Below are 23,700 nucleotides of genomic sequence, written 5' to 3'. Positions count from 1 at the left end.
CTTTTTAGGTTTTCTAACTCTGGGTCTTTGCACATTTCATTACAATATTCTACTCTGTCTTCTCAAGCTGCCTTTTGAAATTTTCTGTTCAGCTCTTTGACTTCATCATTTTTCCATTTGCCTCAGATACTCTACGATCATTAAATTTTGCTATTTTTATTTAATAAAAGTTTCTATGATTTCATAGCAATACTCTTTGACTTAACCAAGTATTCCCAATACCTAGCATGGTGCGTGCACAGAGTAAGCAAATAGTAAATGAATACAATACAATGGGTTCATATACCAGGAGGGTGGGGTAGAAAGGGGGAACCGATTACAAGGATCTACATATAACCTCCTCCCTGGAGGACGACAGAAAGGTGGGTGGGTGGGGACATTGGACAGTGTAAGACATGACAAAATAATAATTATTTATAAATTACCAAGGGTTCATAAGGAAGGGGGGAGCGGGGAGTGAGGGAAAAAATGAGGAGCTGATACCAAGCATAAAGCAAATGTTTTGAGAATAATGATGGCAACAAATGTACAAATATGTTTGGATTGTGATAAAAGTTACGAGCCCCCCCAAAAAAAGATTAAAAAAAAAGAAAAAGAGAGGAAATAAAACTTTCCTGACTTCTATGAATTTGATACAATTGGTGTTCTAAGGCCCTTCCTTTTTGTTCTTTCTAGGGTTAATTAACGCCAACAAAACAATCAGTTGTATACCTTTAACTTTCTAGTATAAAACACCCACTTGTACATGTGTCTCTCACTGTGACGGATTTTAGCTGCAGTTAGTGGCAGCCATCTCAGAGCCCCTGGTATTTATATGGTCCTAGTCCTCACTTGTCTCCTCCTTCTACCAAATGCAGATTGGGACTTTGGGAATGTTTACGCACATTTTTCAACCTACAAGAGAGAACTGGATCCATTTGTCTTAAGAAGATCTCACCTGAGCTAAATAAAAGAGTGCCAACCACACAAAGAAGAGAATTTCAATAGGAGTCTTAACATAGAAGCAAGTATAAATAATTTCACCTTGAAAAATACTTCAGTGAGAACAATACCTGAAAAATGTGTGGTGCTCAACACAGACTTTCCATAATTTCTTAGCTGCTCGGTAACTAGGAAGTTTGAATCCGATGGTACTTTCATATTGTTCTTGCTAAAAAAAAAACATAAACATGGAGTATTATTCCAATTTCCTCACATAAACAACATTGACTATGTGATAGAAAGGATACTGATATTTGCTGAGTGCCAAACATTGGTAATATGATACAGGTAGCATCATCTATGTTTCTACGGGTGAAGAAACTGAGATCAGGAGAGTTAGTTACTCAGTCTCACAGCTACTAAGGGGCAGAACCAGAAATTCACTGTTACCACTAACCTATACTACTTTTAATCACTTCCTGTACTAGTTTCGTCATTAAGCCATAAGGTCATTCCACAACTTTCTTAAATAAAAACTTGGAATTTTTAGTGTGCTATATAGTTGACAATTTTAACAATCAAGGATTAAATTGTTAGCTTATTTATTACTACCTGTGTAAATTTATTTATTCATGGACTTCCCATGTTCAAATGTAAGATTTTTGAAGGATGGAACCTTTTAACTACTAGTTTTTTAGCACCTAGAATCATGCCTGGTGGCACAGTGAAAGCCCTCAGTATTTGCTGACTGAATGTCTCCTAGAGTCAAAACTTCTTGACAGAAGACAGTGATTATTCTGTGCTAGAGAGTTAAGTAATTTTGATAAAAATTAAATGTTCCAATGATAATCTTGTTCCCAAAATGTTGAGGCTGCATTCTGTATTTCCATGCTCAAATAAGAAACCATTTTTCACCAGCAGGTGGTGACATACACACACAAAAAGTTTCCTCACATGAAAGAGTAAGGTTCTTTCTGTTTAGGTCTTTTGTGGATGTTTTATCTCACATCAACTATGAGACAGGAAATACTCCACTTACAGATAAGAAAGCTGAGCTTTAGATTTCTCCAGTCTTTCGTTTATTAAGAGGCAGAATCGGACATAGAACTTTTGGTGGTTTTAAACATTTTGATTCCCAACTTAAATATTTTCCCACTCTACCATGACAGTTCTTTAATGATAGTCCTTAGCTCACATGCTAAATTTGGCCAACATTAGGATGTACTGCCACCTGACCCCAGCCTAGTAAGTAACTTATTTATCTGGCCCAACCTTGAACACCCAACACTTTAAAAAATTAGAACTTGGCCCTAAAAATATCCTTAGTACCTATTAAGTGCTCTTCAAATAAATGGTATATGAAGTAAGAGGAGTTGGTGACATAAAATTTTGAGTAATTTCACCCCACAAGCACCTTTTAACCTCATGCTAATCAATTTGAAAACATTTTTCTATAAAGTTTTTACAAGGGGAAAAAAATGAACATTCCAAGTTTCACTTCTGGCCATGGTTTGTTTATTTATTTACTACTTACAAGAGGGACATATCTAGAAGACCAGCCCTTCCTACTGATTAACTTAGAAAACAGAATTACCAGCCCCTAAATAGTTGGCCACAGAAACCTCTTAAATGACATAGCCAAGACAACGGGGAATGGAGGGATGTTTTAAATCTGGTCTGTGTTTGATTCAGGAGGAAGAAACAAGGATTCTGTACCTCTCCAGGTCGAATCTTGATGAAGAAGCTGCTACGTTTGTATGAAATCTTCAGCACTTTGGGCCAGGGAAATCGGTTAATTCTCAGCTTATCTTTGTAAACCAGAAGGCCACTAGAGCACACACCCAGGATGATGTCTACTCCCTCTAGATCCTGAATGAGAAAAAAAGCATAAACGTTTTAATCTTAAGTAAGCGTTCAACATATATTGGTTCAAATTAGTGATCTGGAAATAACAAATCAAGCATACATTGAAAGATTAAGTTTAACCAATCATACTCCATAGGAATATGCAGTCTAGGTAAGAAATTTATTCTTAAACATTAAAAAAACCCAGTGTTATTATTAACTTTCACAAACTACTTTAAAAATAGCCAAATCTGATTCAGTAATTCTATTTGTTATTTATTCCCAGTAAACAACTTAAAATACTGATAAAGTTTTATACATAAAAATATTCAGAGTATTATATTCAGTATGGGAAAAATGAAGTTATTAACTATTCATATAGTAAAATACAATAGGATCGTGAAAATAGTTACAAATAACTTTGGAGACATATGGAAAATAATTATGCTGAAATGTTATGTAAAATAAAACATTTAGGTACACAATTTTATCTTAATAATATAAAATGTAAACATAGAAAGTGAATATGCCAAAGTAGTAACAATATTGTTTTTTGAGTAGAGAAAAAGAGGGCGAGACTTTGTCTCATATACTTTGGATATGTTGTCAGAAGAGAGCAGTCCCTGGAGAAGGGCATTATATGTGTTGAAGTGGAGGGGCAGTGAAAGAGAGGAGCAAGATGGATTGGCACAGTTCAAGTATAAGAATGACTGTGAGAATGGCACAAGAGGGCAGTGTTTCATTCTATTTCACACAGGGTTGCTCTGGGTCAGAACTGACTCAGCAGCATCTAATAGCAATTATTATGGAAATGTTTTCATTTTGGCTTTCTATATTTTCAGTTATAAGTATGTGGTATCTTTTAAAAAATTAAATATTTAAAATTTAAATTAATAAATGGATATAGAAAATTTTAAAAATAGAAAATGTATAAATTAGGAAATAAAATTCTATTTAGTCCTTCCACTTGCTGTTATCATTAGCTGTCATATTATACATTAGCTGTCATTGACTCACAGCAACCTTATGCACAAGAGAACAAAACATTACCTGGTCTTGCACCAGCCTCACAACTGTTCCTATGTTTGAGCCCATTGTTGCAGCCCCTGTACCAATCTATTTCATTGAGGGTCTTCTCTCTCAGTCATCCTCTACTTTACCAAGTATCACGTCTTTCTCCAGGGGCTGATCTTTCCTGGTGACATGTCCAAAGTACATAAGATAGTCTCCCCAGCCCTGCTTCAAAGGAGTGTTCTGGCTGTATTAACCACTAATAATTATGTGAAATTTTCCACGATTATCCTATTTTTGAAGGCACGTACAAATATGGTAATTTCCATATGGGGGTGTATGAGTGTGTCTTTTTTAATTAGGAAAACATTAGAATCAGTCCTTGAGGGGGAAACTATAGCTTAATCATCCTTGTTGTTGCTAGGTGCCTTTGAATCGTTCTTACTCATAGCAACCCTATGTACAGCACAAGGAAACACTGCCCAGTCCTGCACCCGAAGAACAGCAGCCAACATCACCTCTGCTATCACCTGAGATACTGCTACTGCGGACACTCATAAATGTTGACAGTGACTTTGTTACCTGTCCACATTATTGTTCAAATTTATTATAAAAGTATCAGTGAATTCTTCACTTGTGATATAAATCAACCTTTATTCATATTGGTCGATAGATCAAGGAATTTTAAATGTTTTAGTAACAACATACATTAGATTTAATTTTCAACCATTACCATTAACCATTTCATTCACTATCAGTGACTCTGAGATAATATCTGCTTTTCTCGTCCTTGAAACACAAACACACGCACAATTCACCTGCTGAAGGAATCAACAGGAGTCGTATTTCCACCCTTACCACCCAAAGCATCTGAGAAATATCACTGGATTTACACCTCATCTACCTTTATAACATTCTCTCCACAATAGAAAAACAAAGTTGAGGAATATAAGGGAGCTTCAAAAGTTTGTGGAAAAATGGGATTAAAAGATTAATGGAATTTTTCCATGAACTTTCTGAAACCTCTTGTAGACTAAGCTTCAAGTCTCCTGGGAAGAACTATGGCCTCATAAAGCTATGCCCCTGCATCCTCCAGAGAGGTTTTTTATACTAAAGAGACACCAATTACTATGTCTGTCTACACATGAAAGTCTAAGAAAAGCATTCATATTCTTATTTTGGTCTTCCAGATCTAAAATATGTTTACTTCAAACCTGTCACTCTCATAATCAGCAAACAGTTAACTGCATACTCAGTACAGGATAAAAAATACTTCACCGCCCACTTATTATTGATCATGCCAGGCTATAATAGGGAGTGCATCTCTTAATAAACATATGTGTCTAAGTCAGCAGACCTCATGAGTTCCTGGAAGCCAGGGCCTAGGGCTATTGCAGAATCATTTAATGTGGCTCTTCTAGCCAAAATTTCTAATCACCACCAAATAACCTTTCCCTGCATGGGTCTGGTAAAAAGGTTGGGAAAGATATTGACAGGATTCCCCTGTGAGTTACTGCAAATAGGACTCCCTGTGTAAAATGAGAAGCGAGAGGAAGGGTCTCAAAACTAAGAGCAGACAGCATCCTCTGGATCCAAGACTGCTGAACAGCGAACCTCCTGCATCCAGATGACAGCCATTCCACCAGAGGAGCAGCAACAGAACCAGGAGTCACAGCACTGAACAGTGATAAACTTTCCAACCACCAGAGTAATTGAAACTGAGTGGATTTTTGTGCAGAAAGAGGCTGGCTTGCTGAGTGAGTTGCCTTGCCTCTAGGCACTTAATTAAGGAACTTGGGTTTGCTGACCCACAGAAGTAGAGCTCAGTGGCTTCTGGTTAAGGCTTACTGGAGCAGGGTACCTTTGGGCACTTAATCCAGGCAGCTTTGTTTGCTGACCCTTACAGTAGGAGAGCAGTATGCCACTTTGAGCATTGGTTAGCAGACCTGAAACTTTCTCACACGTCCTGGTAAACAATGACCCTCAGCATTTCTCACTTAACTTCCTTAATAAACTCTTTAATCATGAATATTGTCTGTGAGTTCCTGTGCAGTCATTGCAATGGCTATTAGAACCCAGAGAGGTGAAATAGTGAACACTCGGTCACCTCGGTAGGTAGTGAGCACCCTATCTCTGGAGATACTTCAGAATACTGAATAGTAACCTGGCAACAAAAACCAAACTCACTGCCATCGGGTCGATGCCAACTCCTAGTGACCCTATAGAGCAGGGTAGACCTGTCCCTGAGGTTTCCGAGACTGTAATTCCTTATGGGAGTAGAAAGCCCCATCTTTCTCCCATGGAGCTACTGGCAGTGGTTTCAAACTGCTGACCTTGTGATTAGTAGCCCAACACATAATCACTATGCTCCATAGCTATGTATAGCACCAAATATATATGTATAATAATGATTCTGGTGTATTTACTTGTTTGTTCTAAGATACAGAAATCATTGCTAGTAAGAAACCAAGGATGGTAAGTACAGGAGTTGGGATCCCTGAGTGGGGTATAGAGCACACGTCTACTCTGATACCTGTGGTTAAGTAGAGGTTGTCTCTATTCCTGCATAAATGCAGTATGAGAAAATCTCAGATTCTTATAATTGATGTTAGACATAAGGAATTATTTATGCTACTCCTCAAGCCAAGAAAGTAAAATAAGAACTATCTTTATATGTCTCCTGATAAATATCTTTAAAAATTAAATATATGATAGTAATCATCCACTGCTATTCATAAAGTTTTCAGTGGTTAATTCCTCCAAAGTGGATAGCCTACTCCTTCTTCTTCATAGCCTGTGACCTGCTCACTTTTAGTGACCCTGCTGGTACCCAGAAAACCAGTGACACACTTTGCAGCATCACAGCAACACATAAGCCACCACAGCATGATAAACGGACAGACAGGTGGTGCAACATAAGAACAAGTGTGAAGATGGAACAAGACTGGGCACGGTGTTTGTTCTGTTGTACACAGGGTCGCTGTGAGTCAGAAGCAGTTCTGTGGCACTAACAACAACTATGTCTACAGTTCAAGGAAGGCCCTTTTACCTCAGCTCATCTATACAGCTAAGCAATTGTTTAAATAATCAAACCCCAGAGTTAAATGCTTTTTTAATAAGCATCTTCCTAAAACAAATGTAGTGAAACATACATAGTAGTGCCTCAAGTGTTATGTGCATGCACAAAAGAGAAGCAGGAACTATATAGAGCTACAATAACTGGATAATGAGGATTTCCTAGGAGAAGCCTTCTTAAGGTTTTAAGGCCTGTGAACACAACAATTTCTCTCTCTTAATGATACATTTTGGAGAAACAAATTGCATTTCAACATTTGGGAAAAGAACATGCTGCCTGATTCCTTCATTCATTCCTGTTAACTATGAAATTGATACCTCCAGGAGGGACAAGGAACAAAACCTAACAATTTTAGGTCTAGAAATCCCTTGTGATTGTACTGGTATTCCTACCATTTATAGAAGTTACATCGAGCCCCATAACTCTCGAGCAACATTAGAAAAAAATAATAATAATATGATAAAGCACTGAACTCAGTGTCATTTTACTAAAACTTTTAATGTATTTTAAGGAAGGAAGAAATGTCAGATATTCAGAGTTGGAGGAAACCATAAAGTCATTTTAGTTCCATCACCCAAAAGATACTTGAATTTCCTTTTCCAAATTCTATTGTCATGTGAATGGAACCCTGGTGGCATAATGGCTACACATTGGACTGCAATGCACAAGGTCAGCAATTTGAAACCACATAGGTCTGACAAATATTAATAAAAATCAAAGTTATAATTACCTTTGCTTTATGAAGGTCAACTCCATACATTGACAACTTTTTGGCATTCTCCAGAAATTCTAAGTCAGCCTGAGCTGGTGTCATGGACCTTTGAGAGAATAAAAACAATAAGCTCTTTGAGTGTCACAGGGCTAACATTTATAATAATAATATTTGCACATTCACTGTTTCATGAATCCCTTAAATATATACATACCATTATATAAGATACTCAAAGTGTCAACACTCATCACTCATTACTTGTAGCTATCTAACTGAAACATATTTTATAAACAGAGATCTTGGGGAAGCAAGAAGTCTGAAAAAAGATGCTTATTTTTAAGTCTTTTTAAACCATTTCCTTAAAGCTATCTCCCTCTACCATCAGTTCTACCCCTCCCTCTTCTAAGCCTTCTTGTCCAACATACAAAAACTCCTCCCACTAATTTTTCTTGCCAAAGAGGTGACCAAATTCAATTCTCTGAGGCCCCATGCAATTTACAATGGCCTCTTAGCTGCCTTTTTCTTTCCATAACCCTGAATGGAGTTATTATGGAAATTAAACAGGGGGCAGCTGACATTACTTAACTGGGCTCTTTTAAAGGGGGCAGGTTTGATGAAAAGAAAATTTCTCCTAACAGATGGTGTCCTGCCCACTGATCTAAATAAAACAATTTGGTTAATAGGAGCACGCATATAATGGGGTTGCTTTCTCTACGACAAGGAGGATGTCTTCATTACCGGACGCATAATGATTTAAATGTTTCTGAAAACAGTCATTTTCACTGTCTAAACATTCACTGTCATTGTCTACCCTTCTTTGAAATTTCCTCTCTTTTAAAAAGTGCTCATGAGCTGCTAATCATGGATGGATTACCCAATAAGGAATAAGTAAGGGGGTTTATTTGTGTTTATGAATCTGTAGTAAAAACTGAACCACAGCAAAGATGTAGTGAAAAAAACAAATGAAACTGTTCACTACAGATTAACACAGATGTACCAGTATGCTTGGGTTGACCTTGCTTATTGGGTAGTCCAACACCCGGGTTATACTGAACCTTCACAGTGAAGATCATATACCTAGTGCAGCACAATTCAGACCAACCAAATCTGAGGGGCTTCAAAAAGTTTGTAGAAAAATTCCATCATCTTTTTAGCTCCATTTTCCCACAAAAATTTGAAGCTCCTTTATATAACTTCATAGTAACAACAATCCAGCCACATCCTCAAATAAAAATCATGTAACTGTGTCCCATAGGACTGCATCAAACGGTATGAAGCAGCAGTGCCTCTTCCTTTAACAAGGAAAAGTCACTTCCAAACCCATCTGTTTTACCTCCAATTAAAAAAAAACCCAAATGTTTCTTGTAAAAGAAAAGAAAAAAAGCTGAGAGTTTGCAGATTTGTTAATGACTTACCCTCTCACAATAAACTTCTTTCACCATTTCTAAACATCACACCTTAATTTTGTTCATTCATCAATGAATTTGAAATTGAAGGTGATTAAAAAGCTGGCTAGACCAAAGCATGTACACTTGTACAGAGAGGAACTGGAAACACTGGGAATCCAGGACAGATGATCTCTTCAGAACCAGTGATGAGAGGAGTGGTGATACCGGGAGGGTGGAGGGAAGGTTGGGTAGAAAGGGGGAACCGATTATAAGGATCTACACATAAGTTAGGCCTGGGAGATGGACAACAGAAAAGTGGGTGAAGGGAGACGTCGGACAGTGTAAGATATGACAAAATAATAATCATTCATAAAGTATCAAGGGTTCATTGGGGAGGGGCGAAATGAGGAGCTGATATCAAGGGCTCAAGTAGAAAGCAAATGTTTGAGAACGATGATGGCAACAAATGTACAAAGGTGCTTGAAACAATGGATGGATGAATGGATAGATTGTGTTAAGAGTTGTACGAGCCCCCAATAAAATGATTTTTTTTTAAGTCTGTAAATCCAACCATTAAAATTACCTCAGGAAAGTTTTGTTGATGTTTTTCATATAAATTGTATGCTATTCTAGCTGGAAAGCCTCGCAGCTATTTTATGCTTTTTGATGGGGTTAGTATTCTCAATGGGGTGCATTTTACGGAGATTGAACATGATAGAGTTCAACACTTTCATCTCCCTGCAGAAGCAGTGCAGCCCTGCGGGTCACATGGTCACCTGAGGGTGATGACTCCTCATTTGCGGGCAGCAGGCTTAAATCAGGACTCACTTCCCCTCACCCAGGCTGGAATCTTGGTTTCTTTACTTGAAGAGTGGTGATCTTCAACCTCAACTAACAGTGCTTACTTCTAGGGACTAAGCTGAGCAATACCTTTTTGACTTTGTCTTTACTGACTGAATGAATATGACTATTAAGATAAGAGTTGTAAAACTGCTCTGTAAACTATGTTTACTATTAGTGCCACTTTAATATTCTGACAGTCCAGTCGTCCCTCTACACACAGTTCACAAGATAGAAATGAACTTGGATCACTTGAGTTACAAAGGAAAATTTTAAACACTAAATGAAGTCATTGCAATCCAATCTCCCCTCTCGTGTCTCTAACACTACAGCATTATCGAAGAAACAGAAGGGACATTACTTGGTTAACCAATTTGAAACATTTCAGCTTCAGACTAGAAAATTAAGTGCTTCTATAAGTGCACTTTAAAACTGTATTAATGGTAGGTAGTAAGAAAAGATCATTAACTGTAAAGCTGTGGTTTTCTTTGTTATTTGCAAATAATATCTATATTTGAAGATTGGCTGATGTTTACAGTTTTAAAGTTCTATACACAATAAAGCTTGTAAAAGCTAGAACCTGTGTAAAGTGTAACCTGCCACAAAAGGAAAAGTCAAATATTTCCCACCAATAGAAAATGATAGAAAAGTGGTAAGACTCCACCCTGTCAACAGCAGAATGCTTGTGAGCCCAGGGAAAATATGGCAGTTCAGTTGAGTTTCAGCTCTCATTACAAATACATGGAAACACCCTTAAATTTGGAAATTATATACAATACAAATTTTTTTTCTAAACTATTTGAGATAGGTTGCCTGTCAATACTCCTGTGTTGAGATTATCAAAAGTAGGAAATTAATATTGATACGATATTGTTAGGTGTTCCTCCAATTCATAATGACTTCAAGTACAACAGAACAAAATATTGCCTACTCTTGGATGATCTTCAACTGGTTGATTGATAAATCACTGCTATTTAATCTTTAGATATCCACTCAAGCTTGGCCAATTATTTCCCAAATGTTCTTTATAGTAAGTAGAAGGATCCAGTTTAGCACCATGAGTTGTATTAGTTCATGTCTGCATAATCTTCAATCTGGAACAAGGTTTTCATGTTTGATTTTCATGGCCTTAATCTTTTGAAGATGACAGGCCGGTTGTTCTATAGCAGCGGTTCTCAATCTATGGGTAGAGAACCCTTTGGGGGTCGAATGACCCTTTCACAGGGGTCTCCCGATTCATCACAGTAACAAAATTAGTTATAAAGTAGCAATAAAAGTAATTTTATGGTTGGGGATCACCACAACATGAAGAATTGTATTAAAGGGTTGCGGCATTAGGAAGGTTGAGAAACATTGTTCTACAGAATGTTCCTCAACTTGGGCCTGATTGATTCAGCTTATGCCCCTTTGAGAGGACTAGCACAGAAGTGAATCTTTTCAGAAGATATATAATTTCAGTTTGTTCCATATCACTGATTCATGCTCATTTTGATCACTGATGCCTGCTAGACTTCTCTTATTAAATTCCTCTTTACTTCTTTGTAATTAGTAAAAAAAATCTGTGGGACATCTGGCCCATCAAGTCCCGAGGAAGATATTCCTGCTCAGAGCAGACAATGCACAGAAAGAACCACAGGGCTGGTCCCACCATGAGACACGACATCCCTCACTGAACCATAGTGCTATGGGGGACAACACTGGAGACATAGTACTGGAATTGTGTCCAATCTGACCCTACCACACTGGGGCGAAACACTAAGGACATGCAACAGAGCAGCAAGGGGACCAAAGCAATAAAGTCCCTAGGGGATACCAAAAATAGACTTTGGGGCCAGTGTGGTACCCTATCAGACTGTACTAGAAAACACTCCTAAGGTAAAAAACAGACCTGGAACTATTAATAGGATTTTCCATTTTTGTCATTGGCTTTTTTGTTGTTTTTGTTTTTTGTTGTGGGATTTGTCTTCCTTTGTTGTTTTGTCTGGCTTTGCCTTGTTTTTGTGCTTATTGATGTCTCTGCATGTCTATCTAGATAAGCTAGGCAGGGTAAACAATTCAGAGAAGAAAACAATGAGACCCATGGTTCTGGGGGGACACGGCAGAAGGGGAGGTGGGAGAAAGGAAAGAGTGGTGTCAAACAACCCAGGGACAAGGGAACAAGTGAACTAAAATCGAAGGAGAGAAAGGCATAGGATGCCTTGTGGAGTTTAATCAAGGGCAATGTAACCGCGAGGAATTACTGAAACCCAAATGAAGGCCAAACATGATAGTGGGACAAGAGGAAAGTAAAAGGAAATAGAGGAAAGAACTAGGAGGCAAAGGACATTTATAGAGCTCTAAATACAGACATGTACATATGTAAATATATTTATATATAACAATAGGGAAATAGATCTATGTACATATATTTCTATGTTAAATATTAAGGTAGCAGATGGATATTGAGCCTCAACTCAAGTACTCCCTCAATGCAAGAACACTTTGTTCTAATCATCTGGTATTCTGTGATGCTCACCTTCCTGACATGATCGCTGAAGACATAATGAGTACATAAGCAAATGTGGTGAAGAAAGCAGATGGTGCCTGGCTATCAAAAGATATAGCATCTGGGGTCTTAAAGGCTCAAAGATAAACAAGTGGCCATCTAGCTGAGAAGCAACAAAGTCCACGTGGAATAAGCACATCAGCCTGTGTTATCATGAGGTGTCGATGGGATCAAGTATCAGGCATCAAAAACCCAGAACAAAAATCATACCAATGTGAATGGGGAAGGGGGTGCGAAGTGGAGACCCAAAGCCTATCTGCAGACAATTGGACATCCCCTTACAGAGGGGTCACAAAGAGACTTCAGGGAGCAGTATAGTACTGATGAAACATACAACTTTCCTCTAATTTTCTTTAATGCTTCCTCTGACCCCATTCCACTATCATGACCCCAATTCTACCTTACAAATCTGACCAGACCAGAACATGTACACTGCTACAGATAAGCGCCTGCAACACAGGGAATCCAGGACAGATAAAACCCTCAGACCCAATAATGAGAATAGAGATACCAAGAGGGGAAGGGGGAGAAAGGGGAGATTGATCACAAGGATTGACATATAACCTCCTCCCAGGGGGACCAACAACAGAAAAGTGGGTAAAGGGAGATGGTAGATGATGTAAGATATGAAAATAATAATCTATAATTTATCAAGGGTTTAGAAGGGAGGAAGGATAAGGGAGGGAGAAATGAGGAGAAATGAGGAGCTGATATCAAGGGCTCAAATAGAAAATGCTTTGAAAATGATGATGGCAACACATGTAAAAATGTGCTTGATACAACGGATGGATGGATAGATTGTGATAAGAGCTGTAAGAATACCCAATTAAAGTATTTAATTTAAAAAAAGAAATAATTCTGTGGGAATGACTTTGAAACCTTTTAAATATCCTATATGCAGAAACTGTGTGGGGGCCGTATCTGACTTCTTCTAGCTTCAAGAGGGAGAAGGAAGAATTCCTCTCTAGACCAGCCCACGTCCAACTGCTGGAAGGCAGAAGTCAGACATGCCTCCATCCTTTTTTAACCCTGTTCTGACACCAACCATTCCTCCCTGACACTCTTTTTTGCTGGGTTTGATGTTTTGTTGCAATGGTCACACAGAACTCAGACAACACTCAACAATCATGAGGGGTTTATTATGGAAGTTAACAGGTTACCACAAATCACAGTCATAAAGCATTAAGGACAGAGTCAATGGTCTACAACAGCCTCTCCAGTAAGGAGCCAAGTCTCTCTCTCTCATGGTCCCTTGGCTTTTCTGCCTGTGGGCTGGAAAGCTCACTACTGTCTCATGGTCTCAGGTACCAGAGTACATCTCCTCTGCTGTCTCAGTGTGGCTCCTTTGCTCTGTCCAATGGTCTGAGTGCTGCAGCCTCTAGGGCCTCTGGTCCCAGCCTCTGCTAGTGGTTCCTCCTTGAAGGTCCAAGTTCTACCTCTCTCTGCTTCCAAGATGACTTTCTTAAACACAGAGGAAATGCTCACAAAACTGACCAAAGCCCTCTATTACCATTTCATATATCCTATTTTCAGAGACTCACCTAATCCTTTGGTGGGAGTTAGAGACATGGGAAGAACAATATTAAGAAATTTCAATTTAGCACAGTAATCCTTACCAAAATCTCAAGCTATTAATTTGTTTACAATGGTATGAACTCATGAGCTATTGTACTCAATATGATATCATTTTCCTATCTATTTTAAAGCTTACATTGCCCTAGATTTGGTCAGTGGGAACTTCTCCAAGCTGGATTCTGTGTTGTTTTGATGATTTCCCATCATTCTTTGAGCATCTCTTTACATTCTGCCATAAGATGTTCCATGATCATCTATCTATATCAGTGGTTCTTAACCTGTGGGTCGCAACCCCTTTGGGGGTGGAACAACCTTTTCACAGGGTCGCCCAATTCATAACAGTAGCAACTGTTATGAAGTAGCAACAAAAATAATTTTATGGTTGGGGGGGGGTCACCACAACAGGAGGAACTGTATTAAAGGATCGTGGCAATAGGAAGATTGAGAACCACTGATCTGTATGATCTTATTCTCATGTCTTGAGATCAGACATTCTTCAAGGAGGCCTGGCTCCACTTTAGTGGATAAAGAAATTGAGAACCTAAGATGTATGCATGCTCACTGCTATTGAGTTATACTATTTCCAGGTTCTCTCAAGAAGCAATGTACAATTAGGGGACACAGGCATACTCATTTATTTGCATATCTAACTCTAGTAGTGCAGTGCTTAGACACTCTCAGCTGCTAACCAAAAGATCAGCGGTTCAAATCTATCAACCACTCTGCAAGAGAAAGATGTGGCAATCTTCTTTATAAAGATTTACAGCTTTGGGAACCCAATGGGAGAAGTTCCACTCTGTCCTTATAGGATTGCCTCAGGGATTCCTTTAGCTTCTCCTTTTCCATATTTGTATTGCCTTTTACTGGCAGTGAAATATATGGACTACTGTGAACAACCCCCCTGTTCAAGCATATGACTGAATCTCTCATTTGCATCAATATTTCCTTTTCATGCCATTTTGTTCTGACACTGATGCCAGGTCATACTTCTATATGAATGCCCTTCTTCTTTGAATTCTTCATGCTGGGCTACTGCCCAACATATAAATGACACTCAGGTTCTGAACGTCCATGTCAGGCTACCCCTTCCACAGATATATAGTCTTTACCCTGCTCAGAATTCAGAATTTTGTATCAAATCTATCCCATGTGGATGCCCTTCCTAACCCACACAGATCCTGCTACCATCCAGTGTGGATGCCCTTCTCACTTTACTTGGCCTCTGATACCTGCCAGGAGATGTCCTGCAAATGAACTTCCTCCTCATCCTGTTTGGGCTCTGACTTCTCATGCGGAGCTGTCTCGTGCCCCACAAGCATTCTCCTCACCATGCTAAGGCTCCAATATCCCTAGATATGTTGTTCTTCTGGATGAATGACTATGCCCTGCCCATGGAATGTCTTTAAAACACATTTGTTCCAAAAAGCTTTATCTGAGTTTAAAAATCATAAGCATTCATTGTATTAAAATTTGAAGATACCATTATGAACATAGAAGTGAAAAAAACTTCTATAACCTTACGATTAACAGACATTTATACATGTAAACATAGCACATAATGTACAGATTTCATGCACTTGTTAAATTATTTTCAACTTAAAATTTAATATTTAATAAAACAACTTAAAAACGTTTCCTTGAGTGGAACCATGAATGTTAACAACTAACTAGTTCTGAGGCGAGATTGTAGTTGTTAGTTGTCAAGGAGTCAGCTCCACCTCATGGTGACCTTGAATATAACAGAACGGAGCACCGTCCAGCCTGGGCCATCTTCTTGAACATTGGTATTACTCTACAATACATAATACCTTACTAGCGCTAAGTTCAACAGCTTCCAAAAGCATCGAACAGGGAGCTATGCCGCTGGTTAACTCTTGATCATTACAAAAAGAAGCTGTAACAAAGTTTCCCTGTGTTTATTTCCCAGCAAGGGGAGTCGGGATAGTGAGTTATAGTGCTACATGGCATTCTTCAACAGTGCTGTTACATCTCATACTTAAGGGCTCTGAGTTCACATAATTAAGTTGGGGAGGCTTATCACTGAAAAATTCACATACAGTCCCGATTTTTAATAATTTTTCCCGCATCCCGCGGCGTTTTAAAAAAGTCCCGATTTTTGGAAAGAATGTACGACAAGTTAGGGTGTACGGGTTAGGCTGCCATGTGGCTGTTTCGCCAGGATATGAGTTGTAGCAATGGTGTCCCGCTTTAGCAATGTTAAAATCTGGCCACCTTACTAATATAATATAATAAAAGGAGAGCAGCTAGTTTTAAAGCTTGATTTGCTAGGATAAACTGGAGTGTTAGTTTAAAAGTTACTGTTGGGACAACAGGCCACTGCTAACGGCTCTATTTACTTAGGCCTTCTATTTGTCTGGGGAGCATGTGACATTTGTACTTTTCTATGCATAATGAAATGCTTTTGCCTCAGCAGAATTTGCAATGAATTAGTTACAATGTTATGTTACCAGAAATCATTAAAATGCTTGGGTTTCTGTTTGTGAGGAGTCAATCTTCCACCAAAGGAGCAAGTAAATGCAAAGATATTAGACTTCTAAATTCTCTAGTGAGGGAGATCCATTATTGCTTAGTTTCTGTCTTCATAGTCTAACAGAACATAAACTGGGCCATATCTACCTCCTCTTTCCGACTGCCTCGCCTGTTTTGGTTTCAGTTCTGTTACGGTCCAAAGAATGGTTTCCAGCCCCAGGCCTATATTTATATTATAGCTTGTAAAATGTGGTTAAGAATCATTATTGGGGGAGGGGGGGAAAAAGGGAAACCGAGCTGATTCCAGGAACCCAAATGGAAGGTGAATTATAAGAATGACGAATGCAACGAATGTATAGGGTGCTTTGCTCAATTGATGTCTGTACAGATTGTGATAAGAGCCTTATGAGCCCCAATAAAAAGATTCTTTAAAAAAAGAATCATTATTAATTACTATTCTAGCAAACATACGTATTATCAGTATACGTTAGCTACTGTGCTCATCACTATAGAAGAATTTTCTGATTAACACTCACAAATTCAAATGACCACCATCCAATTCCAGAAGGAAAAACGGAAGCTTGGAGAGCTCGTGTAACTTCTTCTAAGAGTCACACAGCTAATGCAAAATCGAATTCAAAGGGAAGCTGACTCTCGAGCTCAGGATCTATTGTGCCCTACTGATTCTCAAAAATTTTAGCTCAGTACCGCTCGACTCTACAAATAAATGTCAACTCCAAGGAGTTTTTGCTTTATGTAGGCTACAGCTATCAATATTTACCACATTAAAAGCATAAGCTGAGAAAATCTTAAATACCTATTAAATTATTTTTAGAATATCAAAAAACACATTATATTCTAGAAAGAAAAACCTAATACTCAAAAACCCCCAGTGATTAAAACGGCACATTGTTTTATGTATTTGCAAATCTCTTTTTTGTCTGGCTTACTAGAAGACAGTAAGATTACCTGCTTCTATAATTTGTTGTGATATACTGATTTGGGTATTGGAGATGAAAAAACTTTGATAATGTACAGTATATAATTAGAATAGGAAGGTCTACTAAGAACACTAGACTTTATGACTGTATCAAAAGTCACCAATGGAATCTTTTAACGGTCAGTTAAAATGTGAAACCTGAAAAATATCTATGAACATTTTATACTCTGTTATATCAAAGTCCAAAGGTTAATCATATATTATGGATCTTTTACCAATGCATTTTCTTTGGTAATACCATGAATTTCATATATGGAAAAAATTAGTTGAGTGAGTTATGTACATCTTCCACATATTAATATATTTTATTACACCACGCTAAAAAAATCCGTTACTAATTTAACCACCAAACTTATTAGAAAAGGATTTAAATATCTGGAAACTACCAAAAAACATGATTTCCCAATTTTTTTTCCAAAATACTAATTTTAACTTGAAAGACCAAATTTTATTTTTGACAAAATGTTTTTTCAATGGTTTCTGTCCGTGGTTTCCCATAAAGTAGTGACTCACGTCATTAAATTTCAAAAAAATGCCTACCAAAGCCAAGTTGGAATAAGCATGGCTGTTGGTTGGTTTTGAAAGTAAAAACAATTCCCTCCCTACAAAAAAATTCACTTGAGAGGGCAGCACTGAAGCTATAGCTCAGGGAGAGGGACACCTCTGATCAGAACACACAAGAGCAAGCCAAAAGGGAAGGAGAGAGAGTGGAATACATCCTGGTCCACCAAGCCAAAGGGCAGTATTCCTGTACTCCTGCTCAGAGTAGTCAATGTACAGAGAGTACCACAGGGCCGGCCCCACCAGGAGACATGACATCCCCTCACGGACCCATAGAGTTATGGGGGACAACACTGGAGGCCCAGTGTGGGAATTTTGCCAAACCTGACCCCACAATACTGTGGTGAAAAGCTAAGGGTATGCAACAGCAGCAAGGGGAGCAAATCAATGAAGTCCCTGGGGAATACAAAAAATAGACTTTGGGGTCAGGGTATGGCATCCTATCAGACTCGACCAGAAAACACCCCTAAAGGTCAACAAAAAGACCTGGAACTATTTATAGGCTTTTCTTTTCGGTCATTGTTTCTTTTGTTGCTGCTTTTATCTTCTTTTGTGGTTTTGTTTTGCTCTGTCTTGTTTTTGTGCTTATTATTGTGTCTACATCTCTTTTTAGATAAGATAGGCAGGATAAACAATCAAGAGGAGAGAACATCGGGACTGCCGATTCAGGGACGCATGGGAGAGGGAGAGGCAGGGAAAGGAAGAGGGTTGTCAACCAAACCAGGGACAAGGGAACAACAAGTGATCTAAAATTGATGGCAAAGAGGGGACAGGATGCCTGGTAGGGCTTGATCAAGGGCAATGTAGCCGAGAGGAAGTACTGAAACCCAAATGAAGGCCAAACTTGCTAGTGGGACAAGAAGAAAGTAAAAGGAAATAGAGGAAAGAAATTGGAGGCAAAGGGCATTTATACAGGTCTAAATATAGGCATATACATATGTAAATATATTTATATATAATGACAGGCAAATAGATCTATGTGCATGTATTTATATGTTAAGTATTAAGGTAGTGTGGGGTCCTGGTTTACAACTGCCAGCACCAGCACCAAGACAGGCTGTATAAAAACAAAGTCTGGGACAGGCTTAAGCTCTAATTTCAGATTCCTGGACACTGAGGTAATTCTGTCAGAGAAGTCATCACCTGTCTAAGACTGACCAGTAGGGAGCAGCGACCACCACCCCCAATTGACCAGTCAAGAGAATACGCGCAAAACTACTCACCAACCACCACTGGACAACACTGATGCCAGTTTTCTCCAATAAATTTAAAGAACAGCAACACTGGACTGCCCCCTGTCCTTGGCTCCATAAAAGCCCAGGGAACAAAGAACTCGGGGCTGTTTCCCTTCTGGACGCAGGGTCCCGCTGCGCAGGGCAGTGCAGGGAAAAAGCCCTAGCTCAAGCTAGTCCAAAATTAAAACTCCTTTTGCCGTGTTTGCATCTCAACTGGTCGTAATTCTTCTGTGTGCCCAAGGTGAGCTCGCGTTCCCTTCCCCAATCCAACAGTAGCAAACAGACATTAGGCCTCGACTCAAGTATTTCCTCAACACAAGAACACATTGTTCTAAAAACCTGGCATTCTGTGATGCTCACCTTCTCTGACACGATCGCTGAAGACAAAATGGTACATACAAAAATGTGTTTCCATTTCCCATCTGTACCAGTGTACATCCTCTGGTCTAGTCAGACTTGCAAGGTAGGATTCAGATCATGACAGTGGAAGGGGGTGGAGGAAGCATTTAGGAACTAGAGGAATGTTGTATTTTTCATCGTTGCTACATAGCACCGTCTCATCTCTTCCCCAAGACCCTTCCGTAAGGGGATGTCCAGTGGCCTACAAATGGGCTTTGGGTCTCTACTCCGCACTCCCCCGCCCATTCACTATGGTAAGATTTTTTGTTCTGATGATGCCTGATACCTGATCCCTTGACACCTTGTGATCGCACAGGCTGGTGTGCTTCTTCCATATGGGCTTTGTTGCTTATGAGCTAGATGGCCGCTTTTTTACCTTCAAGCCTTTAAGACCCCAGATGCTATATCATTTGATAGGCGGGCACCATCAGCTTTCTTCGCCACATTTGCTTATGCACCCATTTGTCCTCAGCAGCCGTAACATGGAGGTGAGCACACAATGATAGGATTTTTTTTTTTGTTCTTTGATGCCTGATAACCGATCCCCCAGTACCTAGTAGTCACACAGGCTGGTGTGCTTCCTCCATGTGGGCTTTATTGCTTCTGAGCCAGATGGTCACTTGTTTACCTTCAAGCCTTTAAGACCCCAGACGCTATATCTTTTGATAGCTGGGCACCATCAGCTTTCTTCACCACATTTAGTTGTTCACCCACTTTGGCTTCAGCGGTTGTTGGGAAGGTGAGCATCATAGAATGCCAACTTAATAGAAGAAAGTGTTCTTGCATTGAGGGAGTACTGGAGTGGAGGTCCAATGTCCCTCTGCTACCTTAAAACTAACCTTATAAATATATGCACATAGATCTATTTCCCCATCCTCATGTATAAATATATTTGCATATGTACATGTCTTTATCTAGACCTCTATATATGCCCTCTGCCTCCCAGCTCTTTCCTCTAGACTAGAAGATGTACACTGGTACAGATGGGAACTGGAAACACAGGGAAGCCAGGGTGCATGATCCCCTCAGGACCAGTGGTATGAATGGTGATACTGGAAGGGAACAGGGAGGGTGGGTTGGAAAGGGGGAACCGATTTCAAGGATCTACATGTGACCTCCTCCATGGGGGACATACAACAGAAAAGTAGAGGAAGGGAGATGTGGGACAGAGAAAGATATGACAAACAATAATTTATAAATTATCAAGGGTTCATGAGGGAGGGGGGAGTAGGGAGGGAAGGGGAAAAAAAGAGGACCTGATGCCAGGGGCTTGGGTGGAGAGCAAAAGTTTTGAGAATGACGAGGGCAGCGAATGTACAAATGTGCTTTACACAATTGATGTATGAATGGATTTTGATAGGAGTTGTATGATCCCCTAATAAAATGATTTTTTTTAATGAGGAGATGATACCAAGGGCTCAAGTAGAAAGCAAATGTTTTGAGAATGATGGCAACAAATATACAAAAGTGCTTGATACATGGATGTATATATAGATTGTGATAAGAGTTGTACGAGCCCCCAATAAAATGATTGAAAAAAAAGAAAATGTGGAGAAGAAAGCTGATGGTGCTGGGCTATCAAATGATATAGGGTCTGGGGTCTTAAAGATAAACAAGCGACCATCTAGCTGAGAAGTAACAAAGTCCACATGGACAAAGCACACAGGCCTGTGTGATCATGAGGTGTTGATGGGATCAGGTATCAGGCATCAGAGACTCAGAACAAAAAATCCTATCAATGTGAATAAATGGGCGTGTAGTGTGGAGACCCAAAGTCCAATTGGACATCCCCTTACAGAAGGGTCACAAGGAAGAAACAAGCCAGTTAGGGTACAGTATAGCACCCATGAAACATACAACTTTCCTCTATTTAATGCTTCCTCCCCCCGACTATCATGACCCAATTCTACCTTACAAGACCAGAGGATATACACACATACAGATAAGAGCTGGAAACACAGGGAATCCAGGAGAGATAAACCCCTCAGGACCAATAATGAGAGTAACGATACTAGGAGGGTGAGGGAAAGGTAGTGGGGAGTCAGAAAGGGGGAAGTGAAGGGAGACATCGGTCAGTGTTAAGACATGACAAAATAATAATAATTGATAAATTATCAAGGGTTCATTAGGGGGGGAGGGTGGGGGAGGGAGGGAACAAAATCAGGAAGGTGATACCAAGGGCTTGAGTAGAAAGAAAATGTTTTGAGAATGATGATAGCAACAGATGTGCAAGTGTGCTTGACACAATGGATGGATGTATGGATTGTGGCAAGAGCTGTATTAGCCCCAATAAAATGATAAAAAAAAAGAAAAAAGTAGCTAATTCAACTCACAAACAACTTTGCAAGTACTTTTCCTCAAGATAACTAATACTTCAATATGCAGCAGAAAAATTGTATACGTGCTCATTTAATCACATAGAATATTAAACAGAAATTTCAAGATTCAATAGATTATTTTCACTGTTTTAACATCTTTACTATTTCATTCAAGAAATTTTTATATTTAGTGGACTTTATTTACAATGCAACCACATGTTGAAGAATACACTGACTACTAGCACAGTTTGATGACATTCCACCCATTTAAAAAGGAAAAAGGCAAATAATATCTTATTATGAAAGATTATTTTAGCCTCATGGCCCCTTGAAATAATCTTGAGGGCTCACAGGGGAGTCTATAGGCCACACTTTGAGAAATGCTGGCCTAATTCAAAGCAGAGATGAACTGCGATTCTCTACCATAAAGGGTGTAGCAAGGTATCATGACATGTAATAATAAACTCACTGCCATAAGTCTATGGCAACTCTAGTGACCCTATAGGACAGGGTACAACTGTCCCTTCGAGTTTCTGTGACTGTAACTCTTCACGGCGTAGAAAGCCCTGACTTTTAACCCTGGCTAATGGTTTCAAATTACTAAACTTGTGATTAGCAGCCCAAAGCGTAATCATTATGCTACCAGGGCTCCTCTAAGAAGAGTCAAGGAAGCCTTTTCTTTAAAAAAACTGAGGGAGAGTATGCAGTAATAGATGAATAAGAATTGGCTCTTATAATTACTACATTGAAGATAATGATGTAGCAATACTACTTAGGACAGTCAGGCATTGGGAGACAGTTAAAACTATATGAAGTCCTCACAAATCTTAGATTTTATTATGGTCAAATAACCATTAAGAAAAATAATCAGAGAGAAATGTAAGGTCTCAATCATAATATGACACCATTTGTCCCCTTGGAACTATCTTTGGAGTGGGAAAAAGAAAAACTTATCTTTTTTCTGTGGCACTACATGGCAGCATTAAAATGCTTTCTTCTATTGTTTTACTGATTGCCCAAAGATGATACTATAAAATTACTAGAAATAAAGAGTATTCCACTACTATTCTGCCATTCTGACAAATCAAACTATTTAACTTGTTTCATAAATTTAAGAATACTCAAAATTAAATATCTTTAAACTATCCAAAGATAGTAAGACATCTTTAGATTATAATCACCAACAAGTTGAAAATGGTAAATGAGGGGGCTTCAAATCATTCATGAGAAAATAAAACGAAAAGATAATGAAAATTTTTTTTCAAGAACTTTTTGAAGACTCTTGTATTTAGTGGTCCCAAAAATGAGCATTGGAATATCTAAGCCCAAATCTGACAAACAAACCTTGGCAAATTTCTGTGGAAATATGAATGATACGATTGTAAAGAGTTGAATGGTTATTAAAACACTACTATTAAAGACAAAGCTTTCTACGTCTACATTTAGGCTCTGAAGCCCACAGGTGTAGTTCCCCAGTCCTATATGGTTGCCATGAGTTCAATAGACTTGATGGCAAGCGTTTGTTTTGTGTTGTGCCGTGGGTTTTTAAACAGCTCTGATTTGAAACCTCTCTTAGTAAGGCATACAGGGGCAATAAGGTATCCAGAATTGAGGCTTCTTGAGTTAAAAGCTCTCTTATTTCCCAGTATCCCAATCTATGTAATACTGTTGAAATCACTTCAAATGAAAAAGAGATGGCTCAAAAATTATACAAAACATGTGTTAATCTCATGGCAAATCTTTTTAAAGATAATTTTAACTCAACATTTCTCCATCTTCATATT

The 23,700-nt window shown here is 38.8% G+C and overlaps 1 protein-coding gene across 5 annotated transcripts in view; it reads right to left on the bottom strand.

The window, feature by feature from the left end:
* EPB41 (erythrocyte membrane protein band 4.1) overlaps positions 1–23,700 on the bottom strand; it is a 204,065-nt gene that overhangs the window by 63,741 nt on the left and 116,624 nt on the right. For all 5 annotated transcript variants that reach the window (XM_075553215.1, XM_075553216.1, XM_075553223.1 and 2 more), the window contains 3 exons: positions 7,584–7,671; positions 2,638–2,790; positions 1,053–1,150 (listed from right to left, as the gene is read on the bottom strand). In XM_075553215.1, coding sequence (XP_075409330.1) covers positions 1,053–1,150; positions 2,638–2,790; positions 7,584–7,671 — 339 coding nt within the window. The remainder of the gene's footprint in view (positions 1–1,052; positions 1,151–2,637; positions 2,791–7,583; positions 7,672–23,700) is intronic.

The sequence above is a fragment of the Tenrec ecaudatus genome, chromosome 1, assembly GCF_050624435.1.
Source record: "Tenrec ecaudatus isolate mTenEca1 chromosome 1, mTenEca1.hap1, whole genome shotgun sequence".
In the NCBI taxonomy this organism is placed as follows: domain Eukaryota; kingdom Metazoa; phylum Chordata; class Mammalia; order Afrosoricida; family Tenrecidae; genus Tenrec; species Tenrec ecaudatus.
This window is presented reverse-complemented; position numbering and strand designations above follow the sequence as displayed.